The sequence below is a fragment of the Rutidosis leptorrhynchoides genome, chromosome 9, assembly GCF_046630445.1.
Source record: "Rutidosis leptorrhynchoides isolate AG116_Rl617_1_P2 chromosome 9, CSIRO_AGI_Rlap_v1, whole genome shotgun sequence".
Lineage (NCBI taxonomy): Eukaryota > Viridiplantae > Streptophyta > Magnoliopsida > Asterales > Asteraceae > Rutidosis > Rutidosis leptorrhynchoides.
Genome location: NC_092341.1, coordinates 136,399,913 through 136,413,088, shown reverse-complemented (window position 1 = coordinate 136,413,088; position 13,176 = coordinate 136,399,913). Strand labels below are relative to the sequence as shown.

The 13,176-nt window shown below is 36.8% G+C and overlaps 2 protein-coding genes across 2 annotated transcripts; both read right to left on the bottom strand.

The window, feature by feature from the left end:
* Positions 1-10,847: 10,847 nt before the first annotated feature.
* On the bottom strand, positions 10,848-11,312 carry LOC139868399 (uncharacterized mitochondrial protein AtMg00810-like). The gene has a single exon (XM_071856734.1). It carries the CDS (start codon positions 11,310-11,312, stop codon positions 10,848-10,850), a length of 465 nt encoding a protein of 154 aa, XP_071712835.1.
* Positions 11,313-11,739: 427 nt separating this feature from the next.
* LOC139868398 (uncharacterized) lies at positions 11,740-12,928 on the bottom strand. Its single transcript, XM_071856733.1, has 2 exons — positions 12,537-12,928; positions 11,740-12,214 (listed from the first exon to the last, which is right to left on the bottom strand). The coding sequence occupies exons 1-2, from the start codon at positions 12,926-12,928 to the stop codon at positions 11,740-11,742; spliced, it is 867 nt and encodes a 288-aa protein (XP_071712834.1).
* Positions 12,929-13,176: the final 248 nt, after the last annotated feature.

Here is a 13,176-nt window from a genome sequence, read left to right as displayed (position 1 = left end):
AGGCGAGATCAGTTTGTAAGACATTCGAAGAACGTTCCAAGAATGTCTTGGTTTATAAGAGACTTTCGTTTGAAAGATGGGGGATATCACATTGGGAAACCCATAAGTTACGATGTGTTTACTTTGACGCATATATTGCGGGGAACCCAAATGCTATTTTACGCAACGGGTTAAGAAATTATTTTGACTCAATATATCCGAATATTGGACTTCGTGATTTAGAAAAAGCGGCTAGCATGCAACATAAAGAAGCATGTTATGCTTACGGATTAGTAATGTTCGCTTCTCACCAAAGTGAGAACAAGAACATCGGGCTACAACTATTAAACAAAATGTTTCCACAAGTGACGGAGTCGGTAATTGGGGTAAGAAATGAGGTTTTTAGATTGTTACGGGACTGTTGGACATTACGTAACCCTCGTCCCTTTGACGACGTTACAACACGCTGTCTTATCAACAGCCATAACGGTTATGTTGCACAAGACCAAGGATGGGAAGTAGTCCTAGTAAAACCAGAATGCATGACTTGTTTCTGGACGTATGAATTACGTGTCTTTATTGCCTTTGCTGAACGACTTGTGTACTAGCTAGAATTATCTTCACAACTATCTTGTATCAAAGTTATTGTGTGCTATATTTCATGCTTTATGTAAAATAAGCGGTATTGTAAGTTTGTAAAATATTGTATAAAAGTTTGAACGCGAAATATTATTATAATCAGTTTTTCATATAGAATTGTAGTAGTTGAATTGTATATTAGCTACTAAGTATGAACTTAACGGGTAGGTACTACCCGAATTTAAACTTATAAAACGCTAATATGAAGAAAAAGCTTTTATAAATGAGTTCATATTATGCTACGAAATACTATTAACTACTCTTAATATTCTGTATGATTAACTTGTTCCATTTGACTATTTTGAAGGAAATGGCACCGACTACTCGACACACCGTGAATATGAATGAAGAGGAATTCCGTACTTTTCTAGCTTCAAACATAGCCGCAGTACAGGCTGCGCTACATACCAACAATAACCTTGGATCTAGTAGTACAGGAAATCGTGTAGGATGCACCTACAAAGAATTCACTGCCTGCAAACCTTTGGAATTTGATGGAACCGAAGGACCGATCGGATTGAAACGGTGGACCGAGAAGGTCGAATCGGTGTTTGCCACAAGTAAGTGTACTGAAGAGGACAAAGTGAAGTACGCTACGCATACCTTCACAGGTTCTGTGTTAACATGGTGGAATACCTATCTAGAGCAAGTGGGACAAGACGATGCGTACGCACTACCGTGGTCAGCATTCAAGCACTTGATGAACGAGAAGTACCGTCCCAGAACCGAGGTCAATAAGCTCAAGACAGAACTTAGAGGGTTACGAACCCAAGGATTTGATATTACCACGTATGAAAGACGATTCACAGAATTGTGCCTATTGTGTCCGGGAGCATTCGAAGATGAGGAAGAGAAGATCGACGCGTTTGTGAAAGGATTACCGGAAAGAATCCAAGAAGATATAAGTTCACACGAGCCCGCCTCCATACAACAGGCATGTAGAATGGCTCACAAACTAGTGAACCAGATTGAAGAAAGAATTAAAGAACAGACTGCTGAAGAGGCCAATGTGAAGCAAGTCAAAAGAAAGTGGGAGGAAAATGGTGATAAGAATCACCAATACAACAACAACAGCAATTACAACAATAATCGCAACAATTATCCCAACAATCGCAACATCAATCGCAACTACAACAAACGGCCCAACAACAACAACAACAACAACAACAACAACAACAACAACAGCAACAGCAACTACAACAATCATCCCAACAACAATAATAACCGCAACAACAACAACAATCAGAAGCAGCTATGCCAAAGGTGTGAAAAGTATCACTCGGGGTTCTGCACCAAATTTTGCAACAAGTGTAAAAGAAATGGTCATAGCGCGGCGAAGTGTGAGGTCTACGGACCAGGGGTTAATAGAACGAAAGGAACAAATGGTGTCGGAACGAGTAATGGTGGAGCAAGTAGTATCGGAGCAAGTTATGCCAATGTAGTTTGTTATAAATGTGGAAAACCGGGCCACATTATTAGAAATTGCCCGAACCAGGAGAACACGAATGGACAAGGCCGCGGAAGAGTTTTCAATATTAATGTGGCAGAGGCACAGGAAGACCCGGAGCTTGTTACGGGTACGTTTCTTATTGACAATAAATCTGCTTACGTTTTATTTGATTCGGGTGCGGATAGAAGCTATATGAGTAGAGATTTTTGTGCTAAATTAAGTTGTCCATTGACGCCTTTGGATAGTAAATTTTTACTCGAATTAGCAAATGGTAAATTAATTTCAGCAGATAATATATGTCGGAATCGAGAAATTAAACTGGTTAGCGAAACATTTAAGATTGATTTGATACCAGTAGAGTTAGGGAGTTTTGATGTGATAATCGGTATGGACTGGTTGAAAGAAGTGAAAGCGGAGATCGTTTGTTACAAAAATGCAATTCGCATTATATGAGAAAAAGGAAAACCCTTAATGGTGTACGGAGAAAAGGGCAACACGAAGCTACATCTTATTAGTAATTTGAAGGCACAAAAACTAATAAGAAAAGGTTGCTATGCTGTTCTAGCACACGTTGAGAAAGTACAAACTGAAGAAAAGAGCATCAATGATGTTCCCATTGCAAAAGAATTTCCCGATGTATTTCCGAAAGAATTACCAGGATTACCCCCACATCGATCCGTTGAATTTCAAATAGATCTTGTACCAGGAGCTGCACCAATAGCTCGTGCTCCTTACAGACTCGCACCCAGCGAGATGAAAGAACTGCAAAGCCAATTACAAGAACTTTTAGAGCGTGGTTTCATTCGACCAAGCACATCACCGTGGGGAGCTCCTGTTTTGTTTGTCAAGAAGAAAGATGGTACATTCAGGTTGTGTATCGACTACCGAGAGTTGAACAAACTTACCATCAAGAACCGCTACCCACTACCGAGAATCGACGACTTATTTGATCAACTACAAGGCTCGTCTGTTTATTCAAAGATTGACTTACGTTCCGGGTATCATCAAATGCGGGTGAAAGAAGATGATATTCCAAAGACTGCTTTCAGAACACGTTACGGTCATTACGAGTTTATGGTCATGCCGTTTGGTTTAACTAATGCACCAGCTGTGTTCATGGACCTTATGAACCGAGTGTGTGGACCATACCTTGACAAGTTTGTCATCGTTTTCATTGATGACATACTTATTTACTCAAAGAATGACCAAGAACACGGTGAACATTTGAGAAAGGTGTTAGAAGTATTGAGGAAGGAAGAATTGTACGCTAAGTTTTCAAAGTGTGCATTTTGGTTGGAAGAAGTTCAATTCCTCGGTCACATAGTGAACAAAGAAGGTATTAAGGTGGATCCGGCAAAGATAGAAACTGTTGAAAAGTGGGAAACCCCGAAAACTCCGAAACACATACGCCAGTTTTTAGGACTAGCTGGTTACTACAGAAGGTTCATCCAAGACTTTTCCAGAATAGCAAAACCCTTGACTGCATTAACGCATAAAGGGAAGAAATTTGAATGGAATGATGAACAAGAGAAAGCGTTTCAATTATTGAAGAAAAAGCTAACTACGGCACCTATATTGTCATTGCCTGAAGGGAATGATGATTTTGTGATTTATTGTGATGCATCAAAGCAAGGTCTCGGTTGTGTATTAATGCAACGAACGAAGGTGATTGCTTATGCGTCTAGACAATTGAAGATTCACGAACAAAATTATACGACGCATGATTTGGAATTAGGCGCGGTTGTTTTTGCATTAAAGACTTGGAGGCACTACTTATATGGGGTCAAAAGTATTATATATACCGACCACAAAAGTCTTCAACACATATTTAACCAGAAACAACTGAATATGAGGCAGCGTAGGTGGATTGAATTATTGAATGATTACGACTTTGAGATTCGTTACCACCCGGGGAAGGCAAATGTGGTAGCCGATGCCTTGAGCAGGAAGGACAGAGAACCCATTCGAGTAAAATCTATGAATATAATGATTCATAATAACCTTACTACTCAAATAAAGGAGGCGCAACAAGGAGTTTTAAAAGAGGGAAATTTAAAGGATGAAATACCCAAAGGATCGGAGAAGCATCTTAATATTCGGGAAGACGGAACCCGGTATAGGGCTGAAAGGATTTGGGTACCAAAATTTAGAGATATGAGAGAAATGGTACTTAGAGAAGCTCATAAAACCAGATACTCAATACACCCTGGAACGGGGAAGATGTACAAGGATCTCAGGAAATATTTTTGGTGGTCGGGTATGAAAGCCGATGTTGCTAAATACGTAGGAGAATGTTTGACGTGTTCTAAGGTCAAAGCTGAGCATCAGAAACCATCAGGTCTACTTCAACAACCCGAAATCCCAGAATGGAAATGGGAAAACATTACCATGGATTTCATCACTAAATTGCCAAGGACTGCAAGTGGTTTTGATACTATTTGGGTAATAGTTGATCGTCTCACCAAATCAGCACACTTCCTGCCAATAAGAGAAGATGACAAGATGGAGAAGTTAGCACGACTGTATTTGAAGGAAGTCATATCCAGACATGGAATACCAATCTCTATTATCTCTGATAGGGATGGCAGATTTATTTCAAGATTCTGGCAGACATTACAGCAAGCATTAGGAACTCGTCTAGACATGAGTACTGCCTATCATCCACAAACTGATGGGCAGAGCGAAAGAACGATACAAACGCTTGAAGACATGCTACGAGCATGTGTTATTGATTTCGGAAAAAGTTGGGATCGACATCTACCGTTAGCAGAATTTTCCTACAACAACAGCTACCATTCAAGCATTGAGATGGCGCCGTTTGAAGCACTTTATGGTAGAAAGTGCAGGTCTCCGATTTGTTGGAGTGAAGTGGGGGATAGACAGATTACGGGTCCGGAGATTATACAAGAAACTACCGAGAAGATCATCCAAATTCAACAACGGTTGAAAACCGCCCAAAGTCGACAAAAGAGCTACGCTGACATTAAAAGAAAAGATATAGAATTTGAAATTGGAGAGATGGTCATGCTTAAAGTTGCACCTTGGAAAGGCGTTGTTCGATTTGGTAAACGAGGGAAATTAAATCCAAGGTATATTGGACCATTCAAGATTATTGATCGTGTCGGACCAGTAGCTTACCGACTTGAGTTACCTCAACAACTCGCGGCTGTACATAACACTTTCCACGTCTCGAATTTGAAGAAATGTTTTGCTAAAGAAGATCTCACTATTCCGTTAGATGAAATCCAAATCAACGAAAAACTTCAATTCATCGAAGAACCCGTCGAAATAATGGATCGTGAGGTTAAAAGACTTAAGCAAAACAAGATACCAATTGTTAAGGTTCGATGGAATGCTCGTAGAGGACCCGATTTCACCTGGGAGCGTGAAGATCAGATGAAGAAGAAATACCCGCATCTATTTCCAGAAGATTCGTCAACACCTTCAACAGCTTAAAATTTCGGGACGAAATTTATTTAACGGGTAGGTACTGTAGTGACCCAAAATTTTCCATGTTTATTTATATTAATTGAGATTGATATTTACATGATTAAATGTTTCCAACATGTTAAGCAATCAAACTTGTTAAGACTTGATTAATTGAAATATGTTTAATATAGACAATTGACCACCCAAGTTGACCGGTGATTCACGAACGTTAAAACTTGTAAAAACTATATGATGACATATATATGGATATATATATATAGTTAACATGATACTATGATAAGTAAACATATCATTAAGTATATTAACAATGAACTACATATGTAAAAACAAGACTACTAACTTAATGATTTTTAAACGAGACATATATGTAACGATTATCGTTGTAAAGACATTTAATGTATATATATCATATTAAGAGATATTCATACATGATAATATCATGATAATATAATAATTTAAAATCTCATTTGATATTATAAACATTGGGTTAACAACATTTAACAAGATCGTTAACCTAAAGGTTTCAAAACAACACTTACATGTAACGACTAACGATGACTTAACGACTCAGTTAAAATGTATATACATGTAGTGTTTTAATATGTATTTATACACTTTTGAAAGACTTCAATACACTTATCAAAATACTTCTACTTAACAAAAATGCTTACAATTACATCCTCGTTCAGTTTCATCAACAATTCTACTCGTATGCACCCGTATTCGTACTCGTACAATACACAGCTTTTAGATGTATGTACTATTGGTATATACACTCCAATGATCAGCTCTTAGCAGCCCATGTGAGTCACCTAACACATGTGGGAACCATCATTTGGCAACTAGCATGAAATATCTCATAAAATTACAAAAATATGAGTAATCATTCATGACTTATTTACATGAAAACAAAATTACATATCCTTTATATCTAATCCATACACCAACGACCAAAAACACCTACAAACACTTTCATTCTTCAATTTTCTTCATCTAATTGATCTCTCTCAAGTTCTATCTTCAGGTTCTAAGTGTTCTTCATAAATTCCAAAAGTTCTAGTTTCATAAAATCAAGAATACTTTCAAGTTTGCTAGCTCACTTCCAATCTTGTAAGGTGATCATCCAACCTCAAGAAATCTTTGTTTCTTACAGTAGGTTATCATTCTAATACAAGGTAATAATCATATTCAAACTTTGGTTCAATTTCTATAACTATAACAATCTTATTTCAAGTGATGATCTTACTTGAACTTGTTTTCGTGTCATGATTCTGCTTCAAGAACTTCGAGCCATCCAAGGATCCATTGAAGCTAGATCCATTTTTCTATTTTCCAGTAGGTTTATCCAAGGAACTTAAGGTAGTAATGATGTTCATAACATCATTCGATTCATACATATAAAGCTATCTTATTCGAAGGTTTAAACTTGTAATCACTAGAACATAGTTTAGTTAATTCTAAACTTGTTCGCAAACAAAAGTTAATCCTTCTAACTTGACTTTTAAAATCAACTAAACACATGTTCTATATCTATATGATATGCTAACTTAATGATTTAAAACCTGGAAACACGAAAAACACCGTAAAACCGGATTTACGCCGTCGTAGTAACACCGCGGGCTGTTTTGGGTTAGTTAATTAAAAACTATGATAAACTTTGATTTAAAAGTTGTTATTCTGAGAAAATGATTGTTATTATGAACATGAAACTATATCCAAAAATTATGGTTAAACTCAAAGTGGAAGTATGTTTTCTAAAATGGTCATCTAGACGTCGTTCTTTCGACTGAAATGACTACCTTTACAAAAACGACTTGTAACTTATTTTTCCGACTATAAACCTATACTTTTTCTGTTTAGATTCATAAAATAGAGTTCAATATGAAACCATAGCAATTTGATTCACTCAAAACGGATTTAAAATGAAGAAGTTATGGGTAAAACAAGATTGAATAATTTTTCTCATTTTAGCTACGTGAAAATTGGTAACAAATCTATTCCAACCATAACTTAATCAACTTGTATTGTATATTATGTAATCTTGAGATACCATAGACACGTATACAATGTTTCGACCTATCATGTCGACACATCTATATATGTTTCGGAACAACCATAGACACTCTATATGTGAATGTTGGAGTTAGCTATACAGGGTTGAGGTTGATTCCAAAATATATATAGTTTGAGTTGTGATCAATACTGAGATACGTATACACTGGGTCGTGGATTGATTCAAGATAATATTTATCGATTTATTTCTGTACATCTAACTGTGGACAACTAGTTGTAGGTTACTAACGAGGACAGCTGACTTAATAAACTTAAAACATCAAAATATATTAAAAGTGTTGTAAATATATTTTGAACATACTTTGATATATATGTATATATTGTTATAGGTTCGTGAATCAACCAGTGGCCAAGTCTTACTTCCCGACGAAGTAAAAATCTGTGAAAGTGAGTTATAGTCCCACTTTTAAAATCTAATATTTTTGGGATGAGAATACATGCAGGTTTTATAAATGATTTACAAAATAGACACAAGTACGTGAAACTACATTCTATGGTTGAATTATCGAAATCGAATATGCCCCTTTTTATTAAGTCTGGTAATCTAAGAATTAGGGAACAGACACCCTAATTGACGCGAATCCTAAAGATAGATTTATCGGGCCCAACAAGCCCCATCCAAAGTACCGGATGCTTTAGTACTTCGAAATTTATATCATATCCGAAGGGTGTCCCGGAATGATGGGGATATTCTTATATATGCATCTTGTTAATGTCGGTTACCAGGTGTTCACCATATGAATGATTTTTATCTCTATGTATGGGATGTGTATTGAAATATGAAATCTTGTGGTCTATTATTATGATTTGATATATATAGGTTAAACCTATAACTCACCAACATTTTTGTTGACGTTTTAAGCATGTTTATTCTCAGGTGATTATTAAGAGCTTCCGCTGTCGTATAGTTAAATAAGGACGAGATTTGGAGTCCATGCTTGTATGATATTGTGTAAAAACTGCATTCAAGAAACTTATTTTGTTGTAACATATTTGTATTGTAAACCATTATGTAATGGTCGTGTGTAAACAGGATATTTTAGATTATCATTATTTGATAATCTACGTAAAGCTTTTTAAAACCTTTATCTATGAAATAAAGGTTAAGGTTTGTTTTAAAAATGAATGCAGTCTTTGAAAAACGTCTCATATAGAGGTCAAAACCTCGCAACGAAATCAATTAATATGGAACGTTTTTAATCAATAAGAACGGGACATTTCATAAACTTCAATCGACAAACTACTCCTTACATAGTACATTTTATCTTGCACTGGTATTTATACATCTACTCTCTAGTAGAGAATACGTACCAACATTTCCCGTTAACAAAAATTACCATATTAGAGCAGGATTGTAAGAAAATGAAAATTAAGTATGAAGATTAAGTGTTAGAATTGTTATTTATTTAGATTAGTTTATTAGTTTTAACGAGGATAAAATGTCCGTGCTTCGCTGCGGGTTAATTTCGATCGTTACGGTTAACGTTCCAGAAAAAAAAGACAACATAACTATGCACCTATTGACTATCATCAAGGATGTTTGAGCCCGTGTTCTTCTTGCGGACCTTTCAGTTTTTGTTATTTTTTCAATATGGCTTATAATGTTTTCATGGTCACCTTCTTGTTGTGTTATGTCTCTTGTATTTTGGTCGGATTTAGTTGTGAGCTCTAAGTAGGTTTTGTTTAGTCGAGCTCGTAAGTTTTTGTTGTACGTTTTAGGGTTATTCATCTATTTGATGAATCTCACTTATTGTTATATAAGTTTCTTGTTTTTCGCCGAAAAACAAGACTATAATATTTTCCAAGGAAACTAATATTTTTACAGTTGTATAGCTATATCTTTTTCTTTCTTCCTCTTTTTACTTTATAATTAGACCAAGCATTATTCACTTTTTTAAATTGGGCCAAGAATAGTCAGTAATTTGTATACTCCGTGGTTAATAAAGTGATACAGTATCGTATAAACCCACCCACCCACATCACATCACAACTTTACTTTCTCTCCTACCTTATATTTCTTATTTTCTATTATATGGTGGTGAAGCAAGAAGCCAAAAATCGATTGTTCTTCCACCTCTTACACGTCACCGCCTCCCCTACCAGGTTGTCACAACCTCCGTCGCCTCTGCCGTCACCACCTATGTCACTTCCTCTAACGTCAATTTTTGTCACCGATCTCCTATATGTCGGCCACATTACTCCACCTTGCAGGTATCACCACTACCAACCGGATTCAAATATGATTGTTGTTTCCGACAGTAACCGCTGACGTTGATGTTGGTTATTTTTTTGGCGGCTTAAAGTGGTAACAGACGGTGGTTGTTGATAGTGTGGTTGGAGTGACCGTCGTTCGGCCGAAGGTGGTGGCGACATGGTAATAGAAGCGGTGGTTGTGATGGTTGTGGCTGTGGCGGTGACAGTTGTGTTGGTTGTGACGGCGGTGATGGTGGTGGTAGTTATGTTTATGCTTTGGGGTTTTAACTTTTAAGTGATTGTAGTGTTTAATAGTTGTAGTCTATGCTGTGTTGGTTGTAAGTTACTTTTGAAAATGTGAAATTATGAAGTTTCCCTTGTCAACAGTGTTAATGCTCATCCGATTTAGTATTAGAGTATAATTTAGATGTATTATAATGTTGAGGGGGTGTTATAGAAATTATAATGGAGAAGAGTTTTAGAAAGTTGAGTTTTATCACTTGAATTTGTTTGTCTTTTTTTTTCTTTTTTTTTTGTACATCAATTTTGACACATCTCCTGCTTATTTATAGGCATTAAGGTCGGTGACCTATCTTCTAGCTCATTCTGATTTTTTTGACTATTGAAACATTATAATCTCTTCTAGTAAATGTCATCTTAAAAATCTAAAAGCACTATTCTAGATATATCTAGAAAAACCTTATTATTTTAACATTCCTGCTTAATGTTTTTCAGTATTACTCCAAACATGTTGTGTAAGAACTCAAACTTCGGTCTTGGTAGTGCTTTAGTGAAAATATCTGTAATTTGCTCTTCGGTCTTGCAGTATTTTTAATTCAGTCTGGCTGAGACTTCCCTTAGAAAGTGATATTTGATGGCAATATGTTCTGCCATGGAATACTGGATTCTTTGCCATAGCAATTGCAGACTTATTATCGCAGAATATATGTGTAGCGTCGTCTTGGCTGCGACGTACTCGGCTTCGGCTGACGATTGAGCCACTGTTTCTTGTTTCTTTGATGCCCATGAGAAGATACCAGATCCAAGTGTGAATGTGTATCCTTTAAGTACTTTTCATGTCGTCCATCGATCCGGCCCAATCACTATCTGTGTATCCATGAAGCTTCAAATCTATAGTGGGCTTATACCATATTCTATAGTCCATGGTACCTTGCAAGTATCTTAATATTCTCCTGGAAGCTCCAAAATGTATTTTAGTAGGGTTTTGCATAAACCTGGACAGTTGACTCGTTGCGTACATAATGTATGGTCTTGTTGCTGTCAGGTAAAGTAGGCTTCCGATGAGACTTCTGAATTTTGAGGTGTCTGCTTTCTCAGATCCATCTTCTTTTCTCATCTTCTCATTGACAACTAGTGGTGTGGCAACGGTTTTACAACCATATAGTTTAAATTTTTTTTGGAAATTTTTCGTATATTTCTTTTGGCATATGAAGATGCCTTCATTTTCTTGTCTGATTTTGATGCCAAGAAAATAGTGCATCAATCCAAGGTCGCTCATCTCAAACATTTTCATCATGTCTTCTGTATCATTCTCTCATTGTTTCCCGTATATATAAGATCACCAACGTACAAGGAAATAATGAGTGTCAGAATTACCATGGGTTTTGATGTAGAGTGTGGGTTCACTTTGATTCCTCCTGAATCCGGAACTTGTGAAGTAGCTGTTAATGCGGCTATACCATGTGCGTGGCGCTTGTTTTAGTCCGTATAACGTTTTCTTCAACTTTAAAACTTGACCTTCCTTTCCTTTCTGGATGAACCCTTGTGGTTGCTCTACGTATATTTCTTCTTCGAGAAAACCATTTAGAAAGACTGATTTTACATCTAGTTGGTGAATCTTCCTCCTTCTTTGAGCTGCTAACGCCATCAGTGCTCTTATAGTATCTAGTCTTGCTACAGGTGTGAATGCTTAGAGTAGCCTTTAGCTACTAGCCTTACTTTATGTTTTGTATAGAACCATCAGTGTTGAGTTTTGTTCTGTAAACCCACTTAACTCCAATGATTTCTTTGTCTTTGGGATGATCAACTAACTTCCATGTGTTGTTTTTCTCGATCATTTTGATTTCTTCGTTCATATCAGTCACACATTTTGCATCTTTGGCTGCAACTTCATAGCTTTCAGGTTCTATAGTTATGAAGTTGCAAGTCTCGTATACCTCTGCCAACGCTTTAACTCTTTCAGGTGTTGACTCTGGACTTGAATCGTCTTGTGTTATAGGTAATGTTGTCGACTGAGAAGTTGGCGTAACAGAGCTTGTTTCTCCGGTACTTTCATCTTGTTTAGAATGCTCCATTTGTAATGATTGTTGAGATGGAGTTTCTATAGATATCCGTGGCAGATATGTTTGTTTTCCAACTTTGTCTTTCTCCCTGTTCCAAGAAGCGCCTTCGTCAAACTCCACGTCTCGACTGATCACGATCTTATTTGTCTTCAGGTTATAGAGTTGGTAGCCTTTTGACTGTGTGCTATAGCCCAAGAATATTCCCTTCTCTGATTTTTCTTGGAGCTTGTGACGTTTCTCCTTAGGAACATGAATGTAGCAAATACACCCAAATACTCGCAAATGTTTCGCCGACGGCTTCTTTCCACTACATGCCTGTATCGGAGTCTTTTTTTCTATGACTTTCGTTGAACATCATTTTAATATATATATAGCTGTGTATACAGCTTCAGCCCAAAAACTATTTGGAAGGCCTTTTCATGTATCATTGTTTTGGCCATTTCCATTACAGTTCTATTTTTGCGTTCAAAGATGCCATTTTGCTCAGGGCGTAACCAACAGTGAGTTGGCGTTTAACTCCTTCATCTTCACAGAATTTATTAACTTGTGTAGAGGTATATTCTTTTCCCCTATCACTCCTTAGTGTTTTTCTATAATGGCCACTACTCTTTTCTATGAAGTTCTTGAACTTCTTCAATATTGTAAATACTTCTGCTTTTTCACACTTGAAATAAACCCACGTCATTATAGAATAATCATCGATGAAGAGGATAAAATACCTGTTTTGGTTAAGAGACGGGGTCCTCATTGGTCCACATATGTCAGTGTGCACTAGCTCTAGTATACCTTTCGATCTCCAAGCTTTGTAACGAGGGAAATGTTTTTGATGTTGCTTGCCCATCATACAACTTTCTCATGTGTGAGTGATCTCTTCTATGTTCGGCATGTCTCTCATCATATTTTTCGGTTGGAGGATTTTTAGTGCATGAAAGTTAAAGCGGTCAAATCTTCGATGCCATAGCCATGATTCTTCAACTTGAACTTTCATGGCCGTGTCTCTGATATACTGCCAACGAAGCGGAAAATTGCAATTCTCATTGGTACCTCGACTATTATTCTATAGTTGTTTTTCTTGTCACGTATAACACA